Source organism: Paramacrobiotus metropolitanus, unplaced genomic scaffold, assembly GCF_019649055.1.
Source record: "Paramacrobiotus metropolitanus isolate TYO unplaced genomic scaffold, Prichtersi_v1.0 Parri_scaffold0000003, whole genome shotgun sequence".
NCBI classification, from domain to species: domain Eukaryota; kingdom Metazoa; phylum Tardigrada; class Eutardigrada; order Parachela; family Macrobiotidae; genus Paramacrobiotus; species Paramacrobiotus metropolitanus.
Window position 1 is genome coordinate 1777539 of NW_026570223.1, and position 24148 is coordinate 1801686.

General features: G+C 43.9%; 3 protein-coding genes across 3 annotated transcripts; all 3 read left to right on the forward strand.

Moving 5' to 3' along the window:
- Positions 1 to 6435, forward strand: LOC129595631 (protein phosphatase 1A-like). Its single transcript, XM_055492693.1, has 5 exons — positions 1 to 814; positions 2517 to 3035; positions 5215 to 5332; positions 5611 to 5749; positions 5837 to 6435. Exons 1-5 carry the CDS (start codon positions 470 to 472, stop codon positions 6045 to 6047), a joined length of 1332 nt encoding a protein of 443 aa, XP_055348668.1. The 5' UTR covers positions 1 to 469; the 3' UTR covers positions 6048 to 6435.
- A 3935-nt stretch (positions 6436 to 10370) lies between these two features.
- LOC129593752 (low-density lipoprotein receptor-related protein 2-like) lies at positions 10371 to 17082 on the forward strand. The gene is made up of 10 exons (XM_055490211.1): positions 10371 to 10455; positions 12285 to 12343; positions 12740 to 12812; positions 12935 to 13052; positions 13123 to 13301; positions 13572 to 14079; positions 15309 to 15631; positions 15824 to 16261; positions 16410 to 16697; positions 16839 to 17082. The coding sequence occupies exons 1-10, from the start codon at positions 10371 to 10373 to the stop codon at positions 16904 to 16906; spliced, it is 2139 nt and encodes a 712-aa protein (XP_055346186.1). The 3' UTR covers positions 16907 to 17082.
- Positions 17083 to 18969: 1887 nt separating this feature from the next.
- LOC129593279 (cytochrome P450 2C42-like) lies at positions 18970 to 22551 on the forward strand. Its single transcript, XM_055489510.1, has 5 exons — positions 18970 to 19318; positions 20013 to 20128; positions 20323 to 20935; positions 20989 to 21224; positions 21900 to 22551. The coding sequence occupies exons 1-5, from the start codon at positions 19065 to 19067 to the stop codon at positions 22217 to 22219; spliced, it is 1539 nt and encodes a 512-aa protein (XP_055345485.1). The 5' UTR covers positions 18970 to 19064; the 3' UTR covers positions 22220 to 22551.
- Positions 22552 to 24148: the final 1597 nt, after the last annotated feature.

The window sequence follows — 24148 nt, forward strand, 5'->3', positions numbered from 1 at the left end:
TAATTTATTTTATGCATTTCCATTTTCCAGCGGATTTATACAGAACTGTGATAATCTGCAATAATCAGTACTCGTAATTCTAGACTTAAATGTTAAATCACTCAATAGTCAATACTAATTTTTCAACATGTTCAAAGCATTTTTAAGGGACGGTCAGAGCTGTAGTATTGAGTATTGTAAGTACTTGTAATTGCAAACAGCTATCGTCATCGCTATTCAATTCAGCATCGTTGTTACTGTACTTTGTAAGATCTGTTTGTTATTTTTTGCGTTAGCCAGTGTTCTGCGGCTGTCTTGATCAGAGTTGCAGTTGCTTACAGTTTAGGAGGAATAGACTGGCAGTGGATAATGTGGATTAATATTTAAGAAGGTTTAGTGAAGTTCAGTCGTGTTTAAGTTAAACGTCGTTGTGGAGTAACTGGTACCAGTATACGTAGTACGTAACTACAGTACGAGTACGGAGTAGCTGATGTCAGCCAGTCAGCCGATGATGTTGGAACTGGAGAACCAGCGTAATTACGTGGCAGGCAGCGGGAATGGTGTGCAGTTTGCAGTTTGCCTGGATCAGGGCGGCCAGAAGACGATGGAGGACTGCCACAGTGCCGTGACGGCCCTGGATGAGCCCTTCAGCTGCTGGTCCTTCTTCGCCGTGTACGATGGGCACGAGGGGAATGCGGTCAGTCAGTGGTCCGCTGTGCAGCTGCCGCGCTTTTTCCTGGCCAGTCACGAGATGTCTCAGCTGTACAAGGAGCACCTGCCTGCCTCGGAGAGAGATGGCTTGATTAGGCGAGGACTGCTCAAAGGCTTTCTGCAAGTAAGACTAAGTTAGCGGACCGTACGGCGTACGCGCGCGTATAAGACGTACGGACGGTACGGTCTACAGATATTTAATATGCCTGGAAAATTAATATAGTATACATAGGTAAGTTACTTAAGTTACCGTAAGTACTGTAAATATAATTATATACGGTAGCGGGTAGCTACAGTGCACACTGACACTGTGACTGTGCAATAAAAACACGTACTTACAACGTTGTCAAAACCGCTGGGCTTCGAGACATAGGGAACATTGCACTTGAATCCACCCGGATGGTAAACGTACACATACTAGGAAGTAGGAAGGATGATCCAGCAGGTAACAGGAGAAGTACGAGCAACCGTGTTTCTGAGTCAAAGGATCAGCATCATCGAAACCCAGCGAAGACACGCAGCTTGTGTAATGGGAACAGGCGAACAGCACCACCGGCGGCGAATTTAGAAGAAAACTATTTTCTGTTATTCGACCGTTTTTCTTACATGTGACTGTGTAGCAGTCGCTGTGTTCGTTTTTAATGATGAGATAAGTACTTCGAAAAATTTGTTACCGAAAATTCACAGTAACGTCAGTCAGTCAGTTGCCAAAAGGGGCTGTACACTGTACAGTACAGTGAGTACAGTACGCTGCGTTGGTTGGATCGTAAGGCGGCATCCATAAATTACGTCACGCAGGTTGGGGGAGGGGGGAGGTCCTGAAAGCGTTACTATTGTTACAAAGGGGGAGGGGGGTATTGGAAACTTTGTTACGATTCTGACGTCACCGACACCATGCTATATCTATGGAGGGGTTCTAAATTTATTACGTAGCGCTCAGGGGAGGGGATCTGAGTTTGTTAGCACTGGTGACATAGGGGGAGGGGGGTATCAAAATGTCGAATTTTTGCGTTACGTAATTTATGGATGCCGCCTAATGTCTTTATACAATACGATCCAACTTCAACGCAGCGTATCTTTATATGTAAATTATGTAATAATCATTATAAGCTCGCTGTCTGTACATCCCGTTTTGAGTCATGAATTACGTACATAAGGTACTTACCAGTTACCATAAATCCATAAATTGCATACGTATAAGTCTTGTTAATCCTGCAAAATTACGTACGCAACGATCAGGATTGAGGGAGGGGATAAACATATGTGACACGCTGGCGTACCGTACCCAAGGGGAGGGGGTGGTCAGGTCCATGTATTACGCGTGGGCGAACCAGGTGGAAGTGTCAAGCAAACGTGACGGACCGCTACGAAGGGGGAGGGAGGGGTGAAAAAAATGGTCTTCTTTCTTCATTCATGCCTATGTCAAGAGCAGGCAACCCGGTTAGCGGGACTTCATTGTCTGGTCGGTAACAGAAGGTTAAATGTTAACAAAAAGAGATTATTCAAACAGATCAACCGTTTTCAGAGCAGACTTAGAAAAGTCAACACCGCTAACACAGTAACACTGAGTATCTCCATAGTTCATAACTTCATATTAACGTTTGGAATCCGCTCGAAAACGTTCTTCAGAACTTCCGCGCACTCCCAGACGCTTTTTTGCTTTTATAATGACATTCTACATAAATCAAGATGATTTGTATACAGTGGCGTGAAGACTGTCTGTGCGCGCAACATCCTGTTCGGATCTACAAATATTAATGCAAAAAAATTATGAAGAAATTCAGTGGGCTGTGTGCATGTTCATCATGTGCATTTTCATTGTACAGATGGACGAGGAGCTGCGAGGACTGCCGGAAATGCAGGCTGATGGCGGCAGTGGTCCGCGTGGCGGATCTACGGCCAGCTGCGCGCTGATAACACCGGAATGGATCTACTTGGTCAACTGCGGCGACAGCCGCGGTGTGTTGGTGTCCCGGCGCACCGTGGTCTTGGCCAGTCGCGACCACAAGCCCAGTCTGCCGGCTGAACGGCAGCGGATTGAGCGGGCCGGTTTCTGCGTGCAGCGTCAGCGGCTGGACGGTCGTCTGGCCATGTCACGGAGTCTGGGCGATTTCCGCTACAAAGCCGTCGCCACGCTGGACGCGCTGCAACAGGCCGTCAGTCCCGAGCCGGACATTTTCCGCTGGGAGCGGACCGTGCAGGATGAGTTCATCCTGCTGGCCAGCGACGGAATCTGGGACGTGATGGAGACGGAGGCGCTGTGCGAGGATGTGGGCCAGTGGTTGGAGCACACCAATGATCTGCAGAGTGTCTGCGCCAGGGCCATCGATGAGGCCGTTATGCGAGTAAGCACTGCGGCACAGCCGATACTGTACTGTACACAGGGGATACCGCAACTAACAATTGTAAGCTAATGCATTTTTTTCGCATACTCGTATGTCGTATGTATGTTATACTCATACGTCTTCTGTATTAACAAATACCTTGGTTATCGAATTTGCTGTCCCTGGGCTACCAGTTATTTCATTGCTACGGAGAAGGGGCATTAATTTCGGGGTGTGTCACTGTCATTCAGGACCGCGCTGGCGTGGGTGCGGCCGTGCTGTGATAAAAAAGTGCTGCAGCCGCACAGGCGTGCTGGTAACCACTGCTATTTTCGTATAGTACACTAGCTCGCGCGGCGTGGTTAAATTTTGCCGCAAGTTTCTTTAGAACATCAATAACTTGATAAGGTTCAACCGATTTCAAAGTTTTCAAGTACAGTACTTTGTAACGCAGTAATTGAGCTTTAATTCGGGTGTGGGGGATGACGTTTTTCAAACACGATGGGGGATCCGGAGCGGCCCTTACTTCAATGGTGCCTTCAATCTAAACGGCAGATCGCGAGTAATAGTTTTCTTGAGTTTTTCTTCTATGTGGTGTATTGTAGTACCTACTAAACAACTTCTACGTTACACTAGTTGCCGTATACATGTATGTATGTGCTAATGCAGTCTTCTAAGTGGCAGGCTCGGCAGGGAAGCAAAACTTGCAAGCTCAGTTAATGACACTGTCATTTCTACATGTACAAGCCTGTCCGGATGATGAGCACGATAGAGAACAGTGAAAATGTAAATTCATGGGTTACGCCAAACAACATGCTAAGCCCCGCCACGCCACGCTGTTTATACACGTAGCATGCGTTTGGCTGACTGGTGGATTGGTGCCCGTCATATTTTTTATTGAGTATAATCGTAACTGCCTGGTGAAAAGTGGTTAGAAAACGGTTGGTGCAGTAAGGGGCAATCTAACCGCGAAAGCCATTTACGCACTGTGATAAACGTAGTGTAGTGGCCATCGTGCTAAGCGGGCATATTATGCATTAGTATAAGGGTTTTATTTGGCAAAGGCCATCAATATGGCAAAATATGCATTCGCGTGATACTACTTAAAATGATCCAAATTTAAACGTTAAAGAAACAACCAAAATCGTTATTGCCATCAGACATTCTAGGACGCATATTCATAATTTCATAGTGCCCAACACAGCAGCGGCGTTTCCTTTCACCACAGCTAGACTTAATCTGCTTCAAAAACGCAGTAGAACGAGGTTCACCTGTCACGTCGCGAATCTTTCTGCCAGCGAAACGAATGAGCTCCATAAAATCCGAACCGAATGTGCCAAAAGTTTCGACTGGCAGGGCGTAAAACAGGTAACCCATCCTTTCTACGTAGGCGTATTTACGGCGTTTAACGTCTTCGGCCATATGCGCAACACTACCAGATGCGCTCGCACTTGCCCGGACATGCGATGCGGCTACCGTGTCCCAGCATGTAGCGTCCCATACCAGCGCCTTACCATCCCGTACCGGCACTAGGGTCATGCCGTCTGGCCGCGTGTTATCTTTGCCTGACAGTCCGAGTGGCTCGCTTTGACATGGATACCCAGCATGTTCCAAAGCCCGCTTTGTTTCGGCATTTAGTTCGGTATGTCTAGACCATCTGCCTCTGCTGCTGGAACAAGAAAGGCCGTGGTGGCCGTTCGTTTCTGCATGGCTTAGCTTTAGTTGTTCTACATGGTTATGCATTAGTAATTTAGTTGTACCTTTACGTGCTCATTATCCGGACAGGCTTGTATTTACATACTTCGCTTGGTCCAATATTTTAATCAGTACCGCTTTAGGGATCAATATATTAATCACTTCTACTGCATAGATGCATTGCTGGTCTTTACTGCATAGATTGCACACTGATAAGCGCGTAGGCTGCATAGACTGAATGGTGATATGCATGCATAGACTGCATTTCAGTCAGCCGTGGTTGTTCATGTGGCCGCCCGCCACAGAGGCTCTCGATTCGGTAAAGTGATTAATATATTGATCCCTAAAGCGGTACTGATTGAAATAATGGGCAAGGCGAAGTATGTACGATGCTGTTTATATTCTGTGTCCTCCGGTAGCGGTTTCACTTAATAGGCCTACCATACACGTACGTACTTGTTCCGGTATATAGATATGAAGATGAGCTTGTGCTGGTTTTGTGCAGGATTCGCGGGACAACGCAACGGTGGCCATGATTGCCTTCCCGGCGTCTGTTCGAATGTCACCTGAGAAACTGCAGATGGAGACGGCCCTGGACAAAATCATAGAATTGGTCGTAACCGGTTAGTGCTACCCGTATGATCGCTCGGTAACACTCACAATCCGCACTCGTGAATTACACTTCCCACAAACCGATTTCCTTCCGGTTAAAGTACATGAACCTGCGGTATTACTACTTTCAAAATCAAGAAATTTTCGGAAATTGAATACGTCTAGTTTAGACGGCTGACCCTGGCAGTCTAGTTTAAAACAATTAACGAATGAAATCGAAATACAGAATCTGATAAAAATCACCAGCGTGATGGTGGTCCGTTATTACTAATGCTGATGTCTTGGGTAGATGTCGTGCACTGGTTAGAAAACAAGTCTGATGAAGATGATGTGCATGTGCCGGATTTACAAGAGCTGCTGTGCTGTACGCGGACGATAATGGACGAGAACGGAGTGTCGGTCCCTAACAACAGCGGTATTGGTGGCAAGTGCGTTGCATGCATTGAGCTTAAACACTGAAACCAGCATCCCGAGTACCCGACTACTGAATTGGCGGCCTTCTGCTTGTTCTGCAGGCGCCACCTGATCGAGCGCACATGGAACCGAATGCGCTCCGAGCGCCTTAGCGTGCGTTGCGCCATGCCCAGCTGGTGTCTGAGCCTAATGTCGCGTATCAAGCCCAGGCTGGCGGGCCGGCCACCCTTGCCGCGCACCATCGATGCCGACGCACTGGCCGCTTACGTGCAGGCACGCGACGCTGACGCAGACCGGCAGCGCGGCGGTTAGCGTCTGGCAAAGGGCGATTTCTACCTTGTGTGTCCTGCCGCTGCGCATCCGTATCCTGAATTTGTTCCGAAAGAAAGAAGCGAAGCGCTACGGCCTACGATCAGTCAGCCGCGGATGGATGATCGTTGGTCATGAGCAGTTTGCCATATATTTCCTTCACACGGCAACGTCTACTTGATGGAGAAACCACCAGTAAAGTTGGCCAGTTTTTACAGCGTCAGGACTGTCGTTATAATTGGAATAACATATATACTTTATAGTTTATACATTAAACAGTGCGAAGATGCCGTAACTCTTTGCACAGTGCTTTTTTGTTTTTCGGTCAAGCACGCCATAACAACGACAAACTGCTTAAAAACAGTGAAAAAATAAAGTGGATTTCTACGTAGTGTATGTACATATATCGGCTGTTAGAACAGAAATCTGGGATATATTAATGATAACTTCATGTGAGTACGTACTGTACGTATCTATATCTCACAGTTTCAGCATTATAAAAAATTGTACAGCTCTTCTGTGAATTTTTAAAACTGGAATTTTGAAAACAGCTGGTGAAATTCTACCGTTTGGGCGTTGAATGGCGTAGAACACCATCGTGCTGCCTGAACAGGCAGAGTGATCAGAGGCCAGAGCTACCCATCTGACCGGCAGCGAGGGTCACAGGATCACGGTGACCTGCGGGATCCGGCTGCCCCTCCCGGAAGGCGTCTTCACCAACTGGCTGAACCACGGTCCACCTCATGTGGCGCCACAACGGCCGCGTCGTCTTCGGCCCCTCATTGCCGCCAAGGGCACCGTCCAGGCCAGCGTGAGGCCCACCCATCCCAACGACACCCGCCCCACCAACCGTTCCGGACAGCTGACCGATGATTCATACACTTGTGGGCCGGTCACGCTGGCCAAAACATGCCCGGTGGAGTGCTGGTTCCGGCCGCACCAATGTGTCCACGAGTGGATCTTGCACAGCACGACGCTGACGGTGTTCGCCAAGAATTAACCATTAACTAGGAGACCCCGCGCAAATTGCGCGGAATAATTAATGATAGTTAAATCACTAAAATTAAACTCAAGCCTGCAGGTAAAGTGTAGATTTTATGGGCGAAACGTACACCTGAATGCATTTGGTACACCTGAATGCATTTAAACTTTTTGGAATTTTCTAACAGCCATAACTTTCGAACCGGATGTTACGCGCGCAAACGGTTTTCACGCCAGTGTATACAAATCTTCTGGCTACAGGATGTCATGAACCGCAACAAAAATGTGTTGGGAGTGCGCGAAAGTGAAAGATTTCGTGCATGTACACGAATTTGGTACCATGTACCGGGCCACTTCCCTTAAGGGAAGTGGCCCTTAAGGGAAGTGGTTCCATGTACCGGGCCACTTCCTATAAGGGAAGTGGTTCCATGTACCGGGCCACTTCCTATAAGGGAAGTGGCCCTTAAGGGAAGTGGTACCATGTACCGGGCCACTTCCCTTAAGGGAAGTGGCCCTTAAGGGAAGTGGTTCCATGTACCGGGCCACTTCCTATAAGGGAAGTGGCCCTTAAGGGAAGTGGTTCCATGTACCGGGCCACTTCCTATAAGGAAGTGGCCCTTAAAAATGGTACCATGTACACGTGGCCAAACTTTCACTTTTAAAGTGGCCTATACATGGTACCATACACTTCGTGTATATGCAGAAATTTTCAGGTTTAAAAGTCATTATGGACCGATCTTTTTCAGATTTTCCACGTAATTGCACATGGCCATGAAGATCGTTTTTACACCGATCCAGACTTCCATGATTTTTTTCAAATTTTAAAATGAACTTTTAAATTTTTAAAATTCATTTTAAAATTTGAAAAACATGCTGGAACAGTGTATCGGTGTAAAAACGATCTTCTTGGCCATGTGCAATTACGTGCAAAATTTGAAGGAGATCGGTCCATAATGAGACTTTTGGTACACCGGAATGCAGTTAAACTTTTTGGAATTTTCTAACAGCCATAACTCTTGAACCGGATGTTACGCGCACAAATGGTTTTCACGCCAGTGTATACGACTCATTTGGCTGCCCGCGGCCATTTTTGTTTTGTTTTATTTTCTTTCTCAAAACTAACTTTTCCTTCTCAATTTTGGAGAGAAACATACATTAAAACGATGGAATATTATCTGTTATGGAACGTACAGTTCCATCCAGGTGCAGCGAAATTCAAAAAAAGCGAGTTGGCTGTTGAGACAGTGATGTAGTGGTCGGTTTAACACTGGTGGGTTCTTAGATTTTACCATAGACTTTGTATGTTAACGTCTTTGAAAGTTTTCTTTCAAACTGATTTTTTTCTTTGAAAACTGATTTGTGATGGCAAATCTAAACTATAAGGGCTATCGAATGATCTATAAGGGCTATCGAATGATACATAGTCATAGCAGTTCGATTCACTGCGTCGAGCCGACGGACTCAACAAAGATTAAGGCTTACGCGATTATTATATAGTGATACTAGGAGACACCGCGCAAATTGCGCGGAATAAATAAGAAATGAATAATTCAATGCAAAAAATTAACTTTTTTTAACTACTTCTAAAACTATAAACATGAGGAAATCATAGAATTTACTATAATGTCAGTGGACTCCCAGGAAAACCCTATATAGAGGGGGCTCGTGAGAATATGGGAAATTTTCAGTTTTTCTTCCCGGAAATGAACCGGCTTTCGACTTAGCTCTACAGAACTAATCCTTCGCACCATAACAGTAAACAACTAATTAACTCGTATCCTTCAAAAATTTCAGATTATTTGCCCAGTTGCAAAATAGTAGCTCTGTAATTTAGATACGGCTTACCTATCTGCTCATTTTTACCATCGCGATTCGCGCGCTTAGAATTTCAAAGTAAGTAAAGTAATGTAAAGTAGTAGTCACGTTGCGCAAACGCGCTTCTGGTGGCAGTTGCTGGTTGCTCGTAGCTTTTAACGCCTTTTATCCTTTCTGTGCTCTATCTACGATAAACAGAGGATAGACAGGATTAAGGGCATTAAAAGCTACGAGCTACAAGCAACTGCCACCCGAAGCGCGTTTGCGCAACGTGACTAGTATGTAGGTTGCCTCGTTTGCTGCTCCGCGAGCTCCGCGTGTACAGATATACTACCAGTGCACCACATCATGATTGCGCAATAAAATTCGTGACGGTGAAGATTTGACTCTGGCCCATAGACACATATGCTATAACTTAAATTTTCAAAAATTCATAACTTTGTAAAATTTCACGTTAGTTTTTTGTGAATATGCTTGAAAAATACGAATAATATCTACTATTAGGCAAAACAATTTTTTTTCTGTTTCCGTCTTAAGGTTTGGCACTGAGAGCATACGTGGTTATCATAGCCGCCTACGAGAAATCTTTAAATCAAATTAAATGACTTCTCCATAGACAGCCATGCTAATTACATAGGCACATAGTGCGCAACCGTAAACGAAAATCGAAAAAACATTTGTTATGCCTACTAGTATATATTATTCTGTATTTTTCAAGCATATTCACAAAAAACTAACGCGAAAATCAACAAAGTTATGAATTTTTGAAAATTTAAGTTATAGCATATGTGTCTATGGGCCAGCGTCAAATCTTAACCGTCACGAATTTTATTGCGCAATCATGATGTGGTGCACTGGTAGTAGTCACGTTGCGCAAACGCGCTTCTGGTGGCAGTTGCTGGTTGCTCGTAGCTTTTACGCCTTTTATCCTTTCTGTGCTCTATCTACGATAAACAGAGGATATATTTCTGTACACGCTCCGCTCGCGCCGCAGCTCGGCGTCGCCTGCGGCACCGCCTTCCATAAGAAACCGACGAAATCAATTCTGGTTTCGCAAAATCTGTCGCTCTCAAGAATGTAGCATTCCACCCAGGATGATGCGCGTAACGACCGCTAAGCAATCACTCAACAAAAATTTGTTAGGTGTAAAGCTCTGCTGCAGTTAATATAAAACTAACTTTAGCTCAAGTGGGATATGTTGCTGCCAGCTTGCTGTCCCTAAACCCTAAACATGCAATGCCACCTTTCTCGGACATAATTTTCCACAGAAAACAAATTAACTCGCAACTTGCTCAAGTCGTCGCAAATTTTTGCGACGAATATCAGTTCCAATGGCAACCGCCGGTGGAAACGATGCAACTTCAAACTGGTCAAACAATTGCAATTCACAACTCCTTTAGAAACAGCTTTGAGCGGTTCCATACTTACTCGTAGACAGGTCTTCCTTTGTCAGGTCTTCTTTCCAAATCTTACCATTTCTGATGCCATTTGCCGATGGAAAATTTATAATTTCATTCAAGAATTAAAACTATGGAATCGTACGTGGGCACGATTCAAGAACGTCCCAGCAAAGCTGGCCAAAACGCGTTTCAGCTGTCGAAACAGTGGTGGGGTGGTCAGTTTTGCAGTGGTGGATTCTCAACTTTTCTCATTGGCTTTCTACGTTAAGTTTTTTTTAAGTTTGCTTTCAACTGTTTGCTTTTCAATAAAAAGTGAGTTGCGATGGCAAATCTACCTAATTTGGGCTATCGAATGAGACTTAGACATGAACGTTTGATTCAGTGGATCTGGCTGGCGAACTCGACAGAGTGGGAATTTCGTTAAGGCTTACGCGATTATTATATAGTGATGATGATGATGATAATGATATAACCACCGCCTACGTATTCAATTCCTCTACGGAGGAATTGTCACGAATGTGTTTTGACTCCAGCCTCCAGGTAAAAGGCATAAGACTGAAACCGAAATGTAAAAAACTGGGCAGAGGGTAACCGTGCAATTACCCAGCAATTTGCATTAATAATTGCTACTGAATGTTAGAATGTCGCTCAATGAAGCGTTGAATAGTGTTATAAAAACATATCGTTCACGCGTCGATCGATAAGTATCCTTAATTACTAGTATTTGCACTCCCTAACAAAAAAGCTACACACTTTGCAACTGATAGCCAATAACAGATAGTAATGACCGCAGGGCATTTGGGCACCGATGCATGTTAACGAGGTTTGCATAACTGCAAACCGGTATACAAAAATTATTAATGCAATTGTTTGTAATCCCCATTTCGATAGGTCTAGGTGCAGAAGTATGCAGACTAGAAAAGGATTTCCTCATCCGTTTATAAACCTTTGCGTTGATGGCAGTTATTGTTGTTGATAGTCGTTTTAATTTTTGTTGGCAGTTTTTGATTGGCAATCTGTATATACCCACAATTTTCTAAGTATTTTATGTTCTGAAAAAAACTGTGCTGCACACTTGCACGTTAATGCGCATCATCGATATTACGCAGTTATTGTGCAACTATAAATTTGTAGCTACTATGTCTTCACGTTAAAATAATTGGGAGGCTCTTCGGAATCTGCCGAATTTATTATTTTTGCAGTCCTCCCGAGCTGAATGCCTAGTTATGTGGTTGCAGTATATTTTTTATTTTCTGTGAAACGTTAAAACTACCGACAGGGCCTCTTTAGTTGTATGTTAGTGGCAACAAACTATCATGTTACCGATCACGGTCAACGTTTCCATTTTGTGGTCAACATTACAATCCGGGGTTATGCTTTTCTGTTTCTTTATTGTGATTCCAAGGATCCATTCGGCTCCTTGTGAGACTGCACAACTTAATGTTCCTAGTCAATCAGGTACCCAGAAACAACAGAGCTGTTTCTATAAAGTACGGTACAGTCCTAAAACTGCAACATATATTTTAAATAATTATACGTCTTTAGTTTGTATAATTATAAAAATAGCGGTATAACAAATTTTTTCACCATTTTGATGTTCAATTAAACTGAGCGTAGCAGCACTCATTGTAAATGACTTTTCAGTACATAATTAATTTGACTTTTTTCAGTACATAACATACTACATATAACACACGATCTGCAAAAATCTACCACGCCCAAGTGTTATAAATAAACCGCATGCTTATCATTCACATCTGTAGAACAAGAATCGCGGTAAATCCTTAATGTCGAAAAATGTAAATTTTTAATAAGTACTGATATCAGATACGCATTTTGTAACTGTAATATACTGTTGGAACATCAGTTCTTTCAGCACAAGTATTGTTTTAATAAACGGATCCACCGCAGTATAAACTACTGCAACGTGTGCGCATTTGTATAGTACATTTTTATTTGTTAACTGACAGAAGTGCAAGAATATATGAAAGCCAATCCACCAAATCCCAATGACCGGGCCTTCTTTTCTAAAGGACTGTTCCAGGAGATATTACCAAATACCGATACAACAATTTCATCAAAGAGAAGGAACAAATAAACACGGTAATTATGGGGCCGGCGCGCGCATGCATGAAAGTACTTACAAGCATGATTAGGGGGGATCCATAAATTACGTACGCAGCGAACCAGGGAGGGACGGGTCAGAAAAACGTGACAAACTGTGACGGCCCCGGCGAACCCAGGGGGGAGGGGGTGGTCAGCTCCATGTATTACGACTGAGCGAACCAGGGGGGAGGGGTCAAGCAGACGTGACGGACCGCTACGAAGGGGGAGGGAGGGGTGAAAAAACCGTGGTTTTCTGCGTACGTAATTTATGGATGCCCCCTTAGCGAAATGTGCACGGTCATTTCCGTCACGTACGCATGCAAGATCTTGGCGAGATTTGACCTTACGGTTGGTAAACTCATATTTACCGTGTTTTGTGAATTAAATTCGTAGAGTGAAACCGTTAACGCTGAAGCAATTCGATGGCCAAATAAATTGATTCCGTACAAGTTTTACGAGAGAACAGGTTGGTAAGTGTATACTTCTACATAAAAATTAATAAAGTACGCATCCAACTTGTCACTGAAATCGCGACTTGTGTGCGATCGGAAGTTTAACATGAACAATTCTAATTACTGAACTGATTAGATCCCATTACCAAGAAATTCGCCGAAGATGCGATGGAGGACATTGAATCCAAGACCTGTGTGCGCTTCGTACCGCTCACCTACGAAGAAGACTACATTAAAATTTCCCCGGGCGCTTCGTTAGTCTGCTAATTATTGTGATTTATACCTACATTTACCAGTAACCATAATTTTTTCTGCTTAATTAAGGTGTGCTGCATCCGTTGGTTATCAAAAGGGTGAACAGATTGTCTCTCTGAATCCCGGATGTCAGGATGATATCGGTGCCACACAACACGAATTCCTGCACGCACTGGGCATGATCCACGAGCAAGCCCGACCTGACCGGAATTCTTACGTTTACATCAATTACAGCAACATGCTCCCAGGTGATTAATTATTTATTCAAATTTTTTTATTGTATTCAGTAGTGTTTTTAAAACGGTTGTTTTATCTGTAATTGGCGATTTGATCATGTACACATATAGATACTTGCAATTGTAACTAAAACGAAAATATTTCAGTGCTAGAGACACGGAAAAACATTATCTGTGATAAATATTCAGGATAATTTTGTCTTGTAATATTTTAGTTACAGTATACAGCCTGTACAAACCCGATCATTTTGACCATTTGTGGATTCTTAATTAATTTTGTAGAAGCGGGTATCCGCGAGCAGTTTTACATTTTCTCCAACGCTGAGGTCACCGATCTCGGTATCCCGTACGATTATGACTCGGTGATGCATTACCCCGTTAACGCCTTCGCCATTGACAACAACCATCCCACCGTGATCCCCCGACAGCGCGACAAGAGGATCGGCAACCGTGTGAAACTCAGCAAACTGGACATCCGCCGGATAAATAGACTGTACCGGTGCGACGATAATCCCTTGGATTATCAGGAAAAGCCGATACCCCCGGAGGTGGATGCCAAGTACCGGGCGACTTTTAAGAACTACAGTAAGCTGTGTGATGGTGTCAAGGATACTCCGGAAGGCTGGGATGAGCGACCAGGTGTGTGTTTGCGCATGTGCAGCCGCTTGGATGCGGTCACGCTGGGCCCGGATGGGAGAAATTTGTTTAACATGCAAGGAACAAAACGATGCCGCGCGAAGAATACGCTATGTACCGGTAAAGATGATACATCGCAACCGGATTGTGCAAGGTGAGCTTAATTTCGTTGCTTCGTTTCGGTTTCCTGCGTATATGAAACTGCAATCGTTAGCTGCATATATAGAAGTATAGATACTTATAGGTAGATAATAACATACAGCCCTGCCAAGCCAAGTTGGGGCAGTTAAAAAAATTCCTCCACTTCTACCAGTGAAGTGGAAAATTTTTATCAAATTTTTGCACGATTGTTCTTGGTCTATAGCACCTACAGTGATTTTGTTTCCATGCAAAAAACCGAGGGTCAGGGAATGGGATCCAAATTTATAATTTAATTTTTGGTGCAAAAATGGCAATGTTTACTAAGAAATAATCAAGTTTATTCGACAACTATTTAAAAATTGGAGGAGGCTGAGGAGTTTTAGTGGATAGCGTAGTTGCCTAACGGAACCTTCCTAGCATTTGTTTAAGCATTGACATCTTGTCTAGAAGGATCAGTGCTCTAGGCAATCACATTTTCCTAAAGGTTTTTTTTAACATACAAGTCTATGGGAGATGGAACTTGTTTCGAGGTTACCTCGAGCAATGATGGCATAACGTCCCTATTTTGACGCCTCACGGACACCTCCTGGGTCACTCAACAGGTTTCAAACATGTTCAAAAAAAAGTATCTGTTGGCGTATTTTCCAGAGGTGCAGTTATAAACCTCCGAAAAATGACCACTCCCCATTCCCATAATTCCTAGTCTCGCCCTTTACTGTCACGGCACGGTCACGTCACGGTCTGTCACGGCAAACGATTTTAACTTTGACACTGCTGGATTTCAAGAAAAAGTTTAGCTAGAAAAATGCATAAATAAAAACAGAACTGCGTACGGCAAATTTTTAAATTTAATTTTACGCAACTGCCCCAACTTGGCTTGGCACCCCTTGGCACCCCGTATTAACACTTATATATTACTGATACATTACTATGTTCTGCGAAGAACTAGAATTTTACATAGTCGGACTTCCTGTTAATATTTTTACATGGTATCATGGTATTGGTATTAGGTACTGAGTTTTGTATTAATAGTCAGTCTTACGATCGATTCGATTACATTATTATGCGGTAATTCATTGAATTTTATAAAGACCTGCAATTTTACGTAGTTGCTTTTACTCTTTATACATGTCGCGTCATTTTGTGTTTCAACTGCTTTAGTAATTTTACGAGATTGATTCAACTTAACTGCGGTAACTGATCGAATTTAATAATGCCAAAAATGGAATTTTGCACTTGAAGGTACTGCCGGCTTGGTGGTTATTTTACAATGCCGGACACTGGGCAGTGCTTGCATGTGTCCAAGTTATGTGATGGAAAGAATGATACGAAAAACGGCATGGATGAAAATGCAACGTTATGCCGTGATCTATGCCTGTCAAAAAGTACCGGTTTAAGTGGAGATTTATTTTCCTTCCCTGAAGACGGCAACCGGTGCATGTCTAAAACGAAGCTGTGCAACGCGTTATATCCGGGACCGTTATCCAATACAACTAACTGCGCAAAATACTGCAAAGGAAACGGCTACGCTCCGGTCGGGAAAACAATGCAGTGTTTACACTGGAGTAAGTCAGTTAATGAAGCCTTTCTGGTTTTTATCTAAGAAATCTTTCCATATTTGCATTCTTTAAAGAAACATTCTAAATTAATCATGAAGCCTTCAGGTATAAGATTGTCTATAGTAACCCTGTAAGTAAGACCATATGCAGAAAAAAGTGTCTGTGAACTCGTATGCCACTTTTCACGTTACTTTGTAGACCAGCTTTGCGATGGTCACGTCGATATTCCCACAGCGGAAGACGAAGATCCAGCCATTTGTAAATCTGATTGTGAGGCTGCCATGAAAGAAAGCGATGGTGAACTGTATATTGCTCCAAAAACTTCCCGGTGCATGAGCAAAAGGTCACTGTGCGATGGGGAGCAATTTGATGCGCAAGATACATCGGAAGAAACAGAAACGTGCCTGGCACAGTGTCACGGTTCTGGTTACATTAATACGGTAGACACTGATCAGTGCATCCGCTTGACCGATCTCTGCGATGGGAAAATGGATAGTCGCACTGGATGGGATGAGCGCAGTGATAATTGCCGGGAGTACTGTAAAAATGCACCGGATTGGCCTCCGGAAGGACAGACGTTGCAGGTCAATCCGGACACGTGGCGGTGTGAACTGGTTAACGGAAGCAGAAATGCCGGTAAATTTTAAAGGCTTCTTTCTAGTACCTAAGTTTATTTTTTCTACTACTAAGTTCGTACTTGTTCCGTGATACTTGTTAAAGGTATTTTTCTTTTTATAGATAGGTAATATTAATGATGGAAAAATGATAGAAAAATTATTTTTAGAGGTTACACCGGCCCCGGCTACGACTGATCCTAACAAGGACAAACGGATCACAATTTTATCGCGGGGGCATAAAATTATGGGTTGTTCGGAAGACACTCAGAGGATAAAAATTGTTTCGGCGAAATATACTGCGGATGAACCGGATCCGGCGTGTCCCGACACCGACGAGTTCCGGCAAGTGGCGGATAAATGTGACCAGATGCAGTTGTGCGGATTCGATCCGCTCGATCCATCGAAAACGCCGGGCTGCATGGAACGCGCCATGGAAGTTGTTTACCGCTGTACAGGTAATTCAATTTTATTTGAAGAACGGGGTTATAAATAACTATTCGTACTAAGATACGGAAATATGCAGTAAGAAATGTTGTTTTACAGCTTTTTTAATGTGCTCTTATTAAAATATTTTGCTTTATACCTCGTAATTGCAGAGGCGAAATTCACCTTCGAAATTGATCCAGGAACAGCCAAATTAACCGGAGGCGGTCCGGACAAGTAAACCCGAATTGTGCAGAAAAGTATCTGCCTAATACACGCGGATATAGTTATCAAGTTGTCAGTTTTCAGTTTTGACAGAAATGAATTTCCAGGCCGTTTCTTAAGCATGTGTATTGCGAGTAATTTGTACGTTCATAATAAAGTGTTTGTAAATTATACATTCTTGACTGCGTTTTGTCCCCCTAAACCACTTTATAAGTTTGCGTCACCTCTTTCACAACAAGAACGAAGAATTTTAGATACATAATTTGCAACAGTTTAATTACGTAACCTCATCAATCCAACCATAGTACGAACCTGCCGAACCATAGTTTGCCAGATTTCTTGCAGAAATGGTAAAACTACATGTACTCTTGTAGGAATTTTTAGTCCATGGCAGCGCGGCACTAACTGAGAAACAAATTTTTGATTTGTACCAGTTGTGCATACAAATACGTATTTTTACGTTACCGAATACAAGAGCTAAAATTTAAAGCCCTTTGCAATAACTGATGTAAACTAAAATGACAACTAAAATGACAACTGATGTAAACTAAACTAAACTGCCGGTCTGGCAATGGATGCCGATGTTTTTGGATGCAGATGACGATGGGCCAACTACCTTGGAAGAAGTTGCATTTTGTGCCGTATGAATAGTCGTTCCGTTCTCCACTGTGGTGCCCTTCCCGGTTATTAGCGACGGGGATTTGATACCAGTCGTTGCATTTTTTGCTGATCTTGTAAAGCCACGGTGATAAGAAGTATAACACACTGCGGAGTATGAAACATCATCCTATCTCCTGGCACTACCGGTTAAATATTAAAGCCGATTTTTCTGCAGCTGATAAGGTTAACTTAATATCAAAAGTATTCGCCTATAGGTTTTGCCACGATCGCACCGAATGTTACTGGGAACGCAATGGTGGCAGTGCCGACTACCAATTACCATGCAAGATGGGAGATATTCGTTCCTTGCGCAGTCGTGGTATTTTGCCATGAGCATTGAACATGTAATATTTCAATAGCCATTATAAATGCATAGCGCATTAAAAGACTGAGTAAGTCTTTTAATGCGATCCGATGATTCATATAATACAGTGCAGTAATTAATGCGTTTAGATTTGTACTACACTTGCACAATACAAGTGCGAGTACTTACGAGCTCTACACGTGCATATCTGTCCTCGGGGATTTAAGAAACGTGGCTCAATGATTTGAGGTGACCCGAACTTTTACCACGTGAGGATTATATATGTGCCAAATTATTGTTAAGTATTTCAACTAATTTAACTAATACGCCGGCCGAATGCCGCAGTGCATGAAAATGAAATGCGCAGAAAAATTATCCAGCACCGTCTAATGCGTCCGAGCTAGAATAACTTTCGGTTACCTTGCAAATTGGGTGCTACCAGCTGGAAATGTCTAAATCGGCGGGCCATATACAGTCTGTACATATATCTGTATTATAACTGAGTCAAGGAAAACAGTGCCTATCTTCTGAGCTTGTCCTATGTTATATCAGCGACCGGGCACCAGTTACGCTGCGCTACCGACACGGGGCCGTTAAAAAGCAACAGCCGCAAAGGTCACTCATTTACACTGTATGTATTTCTAGCATACCAGTAAAACCATGATATTGTTATAAGTTATTTTGTGTACACTGTTGCAACACGGCAACCCTAATTATGCAGTCCGTAAGATCCGGGTTGGACATCAATGCGACGGTGGTACGTCGGGCTTTGATTCAAAAACAAAAACCAGGCAACTGTAGACAGACAAAAACATTTGCAATATTATCAATCTGCCACTTTAATACACGTTAGTCCGCCGTACACGTGATATACTACAAAAACACAGCCGTATTTTGCGATTGCTTTGTTCGCCTACGAGTAGTTGTTTCGAAACGATCCCGTGCAGTACATGTGCAGTGCAGGTGATAGTGCGTTTACCCATAAATAATTACTCGTAACATTCCCAGGCACGCAGTTGTGGGAGCTCAGTACAAGGAGAAGTACGAGTACGTACCCGCTTGCAGCACATCCGGCTGAGTTGTCTGTCACAAACACCCTACAAAAACAGCATTTAACGCTGTACAGTGGAGAAGAGGTGATAGCCAGACGTGGTAATCGCCATTTCGTTGCGGCGTGTTTGCAAATACTGCATTGTATACCGTTGCCACAATGCTGAGCGTCAGTGTGTTTTTAGGGAGTGCAGCTTTCTTTGCGGTAATTATGTACATACTGCAACGCTGGAGCAAATCGCATCCGGGTCATGCCATCAGACGGCCGGGAAGAACAGGAGTATTGCCGCCGCAGCCAGCGGGATGGCCGCTATTGGGTCATCTGATGCTGCTTCTGAAAGGTCACCGACACCGACGCATACAAAGCGTTGGCCGGGAGATGGGCGGGTGTATGACCCTTAAACTCGGGCCCAGGTAAACCATCCGTGCAAGGGTTTCTTTAGAATTTATTTCACAATTCCATAGAATTAATTCTGTCTTATTCTACACTGTGTTTATGCAGTTCGTGTACGAGGATAGGTATTTAATCGAGCCGGTAGCGGATCCGTTGCATCAAGCTAGACAAGCTGGCTATAGCGTACCCATCGTAGCAGTCTACCGTGGACGGTTGCACTAACCCACAGTGTGTAACCAACCGAGGATGGGTGTAGCGTGCATGCACTAAACAATCGCACATGTTAGATAGCGCAACCAACCATGGTTAACCGTCAAGTTACTGCTAACCATCTACATTCTACAGTAATTTGGATTTGCTAACCAGCTTGACATACAGATACGCAAGAAATTCGCTACCGGCTTGATTGTACTCCACCTCGTAGCGACATTAATGAGGTGACAGATTCAACATAATGACCCTGAAGATCAGCTGAATTTCACTGCAGCTTTTTCTCGAACACGCTACGGGCACCTTAATTTCGTTAGGAAAAGTAACGATGATCACGTGTTATGCGTATTTCGGGTAGTGGCAAAATTGCTGAAGGCTTATTTATCCACGCCTTTCAGCAATCAACACAACATGCACATTATACAGAAATCATTTATTTTCATCGAATCACAACTGGTCACGAAGCCAGAGAAATACGGAGTACACGTGCAACTGTCTCTGTAGGAAATCGGTATGGATTACATCGTACGGGTACTTTCGAGATGCAGTGATCAACCATGCCTGGGAGTTTGCCGGTCGACCACCGGAGGTGACTAACTCGGACTTCAGCAGTGAACACGGTACCTGGAAATTGTATTAAACAGTCAGTAACTGTGCAATCAGTACTGCAACACGGCTGCGGTACGTAATATCTATATTTAATATTGCTGGCAATTTTGGCCATATGCCGGATTATCGGTACGTTTACAACTACCTGTTTGTTATATTTTACTCATGAGCTGTAATTATTTTGTGTAACGTCTGAAATGCGCAGGAATCGCGGCCAGCGGCGTTAGTGAGCCGGAGCGGGAAATCCGGAAATTCACACTGATCAGCCTGCGCAGCTTCGGATTCGGCAAATCCACAATGCAGGACACGATGCTGCATGAGGTTAACGAGTTGGTCAAGACCTTTCGGCAGCACTGCCCCACCCACGACCGGCCGCTTCCGTTACCTTTCAATCCTCGCAACAGTCTGGCTAACGCCGCCGCCAACGTCATCTCTTCGGTACTGATGGGAAAAAGATTTCAGCCGGACGACCCCAACTTCATCCGGTTGAGCGACGACCTAACGGAAGCCATAAAAAAGGTGATGATATCACAGCAGGCGCGTTCGTTTCCCCTTCTACGGCTGCTCTTCCTCAACCGGGGCATCAAATCCGCGCATGATGCATTTCGCCGCGCCCATGACTTTGTCACTGAAATCGTGCAGGAACATGTGCACCAGAACCAGCCGCGGATGCCACGGGATTTTGCCGATGACTGGCTGGACAAGGCGGCCGACGAAGCAGCCAAGGGGAAAACGACCTTTGCTGTCGAACATCTGCCGGCTAAATTATTGGACCTGTTTATCGGCGGCTTCGAGACCACCGCGACCGCCATTCAGTGGTAAGCGCGCCGGTGACCTTAGAGATACCAGTAATATTTGCAGTGTGTTACAGGATCTTGCTCATGCTGCTGCACCATCCACACGTTCAGATCAATGTACACGACGAGATAGACCGCGTCATCGGACCATGCTGCGACGGCCAACAGATCACTCTGGAGCACCGCGAGCATTTGGTATATACCGAAGCAGTCATTTTGGAAACGCTGCGCAAGTACCCATTAGCACCTTATGCAGTGCCACACATGTGCGTCAAGGAGACACAACTGGGTGATTACATTATTCCCGAAGGTATGCATTACTAGTACTATTGTTTAGCTGTCGGATTCGTGGACTTCATTTGTTAGTTAGCGATGATACGTCATATGGCATGGAATTTCATTAAATCTCTCACTACAGATACAGTAGGATAGCACAGCGAGCGGCATTAACGTTACCGTCGAGCCGGGTGACGGCAGGTTACCTTAATACGTTGACCCAGCTAACAATATTTAGGCCGCCCATTTCCGCTGCCGGCTGAAGCTGCGTATTACAGCGACGATGTTATGTAAATTATTTCCCTTGATGTAAATTACGATCCACCACTTCATGCTGCGCTCTGGTCTACTACCAGTGCACGCAGTAGAGAATTTTCCTAGTGTTTAAAAAGTCAGTTTTATAAAGGTGGTAATGGTTCCACCCACAGCCGGTAGCGCCTTGCAAACGGATGGGTATGTGTTACCACCGGCACCACCTTCAAGAAGTCCTCTGTAGAATACAGTCAGTATATAAATATATGCAATACTAACGATCGTACTAGTACTGTACCTACGCTACTGGTACTGTACTTTTTGCCCACACTGACGAAACAGTTAGTTGAAGCGCTTACATAGAAGTACAGTACAGATACCGTAAATGGGCAAATATTTGATGAAGACTACTTCGTATATTTAATGACCGTGCTTAAAGATTATGTTGACTGCGCAGGCACGCAGGTAATGCTGCATCTGTACTCTATCCTCCACGATCCGCAAATTTTCCCTGAGCCAGAGAATTTCCGTCCCGAACGCTTCATCAGCCCCGAGGGTCGACTAAGCATACCGGAACAGTTCGTGCCCTTTTCGGCCGGCCGGCGTGCCTGCATCGGCGAACAGCTGGCCCGCAAGGAGCTCTTTGTCTTCTTTGCCAACATTATGCACAGTTTCACGGTATCTGCACGTGATCCCGCTCAGCTGCCTTCGCTGAACGAGAACGAGGGCTCGGTCATGTATCCAGATCCATATGAAATCATCTTGCATGAACGCTGATTTCTTCGCTGATCTTGAATCACAATCACGAGTGGCAAACAACAATTTACGAGTTGTTCCTCCAAAATAACGGAAGACTGTCCGAACACCACATTGGTGTCGCAGGCTATTGAGAAAGATTGCATTCTGTGTATTTTCGACCGAATGTTATCCAGCCTTTTTCAGTTTTTCAGGGCATCTTATTTTACTGTATTATCTATGTAGAATACTGAAGGACATAATCGTTTTTATTACGCCATGGGCCCCATTACTTCAGTTCTGATAGAACACCAGTCATGATATGAAACAAATGAGCCTGAATTCGTATCCTGATGAAACGATTTCAATCCGTGTTCGTATTCGGTTCCGTATTCGTAGTGTTCAGATTACTTCCTGTTTGTAGTTAGTTATGAGCAGCCGATTTGTAATTTATAGTATCTCATAACAGCCTGCAAAGTGCAAACAAAAGCGCATAAATACACACATTTTAATAACAGAAATTAACAAAACTGAAAACACGTTTAGGGTTAAGTTAGCTTCACAGTGTTACTCTGCATAAGGTAATATATAAGGTAAAATAAAAATAACCGCACCAAAACGAATAATTTATGCTTGTAATTTGGTGTACAATCCGATGTAAGGCTGCAGACTGCAGTAGCAATTGCAACCAAACTGAATAAAGGTCAAATCGTACAGAATAACGGATGGTCACCATGGCCACCATGCCTTCTTCGTTTTAATCCCCTTGGCCCCATGGTGTAGCGTTATGTTGGTCGCCGGTTTGTCTTTTAATGCCGAGATTTTGGGTGCTGACGGTAACGGCGATGGTGTAGATACCTGGGATGAAGTTGAGTTTTGTGCCGTATAAATTGTCGTGCCGTTCACTACTGCAGCGTTCTTTCCGGGCACTAGCGACGGGGATTTTATAACAGCCGGAGCATTTGTCGCCGTTATTGTACAGCTGCGTGTTATAAGCATACACAATACGGCAAAGTAAGGGAAAATCATTTTATCGTTTATCAAGAGACGTTAATGAATATCAAAACTAAACTTTTCTAATTACAGGCAATAAACAGTTAATCTAAATATCAAAGCGCAGGATTCTCGCGCAGTCAGGGTGCAAAATCGCAGATGCTCCGTTATCGCCTTTTCGGTGCAGTTTTATGGTAAATATTTTAGCCATGGGCGTCCCATACATATAAACTTGATATTTAGTGATGGTTCAATAGCTCCAGTTAATTGTTAAACACAGCGTAACGCATGATGCTATAATGGTTTTATGACAGACAACTAAGGCGCATGTGCTGCAAGCGTATCTGCAGTTCTCCTTATACAAGTTTCCCGTTTCCGTTTTACTGCCAAGTTTCCAGCTTTCCTCAGCTGAAATATTGCGAGTAAGCAAGATTTTACAGGTAAATGCACTACTCGTATCCTGGTACCTAGATTGCGCATGTGCCGCTCTTGTCAAATTAACGATCTCATTCATTGACTGTCAAAAACAGCAATAGCAGAGTAAACCTGCGTTTTTTCAGCTCGCTTGTGAGCAGTCCATACCGCGAACTCGGAAGTAATTGTGGCAGATTGGTAGAACAGTTTTTAAGCAATTATGGAATTCGGTGCATCAGTTACTCACCATAAATTAGCAGAAAACCACATCGTTATAATAATAACTACACCTCATGTTGTAGCCAGTCCTGTAGCATCATTCGCGCTTGTTGGTATAGTTTCCATATGTTTGTACTATGTAGGGATAGTTACGATAATACCGACATATACATAATCGTACAATGCCGGGAGAAGAGCGGTTGTATATCCCTCAAACTCGAACCCAGGCAAGGCAGCTGCATAAACGCTACTCGAGTAGCGGTTCTCAGTACATCCTTGCAACTGGCGCAATGAAATTATGTCAGACTCAGCATAATATACATAACCACGGGGACCAGCAGTCGC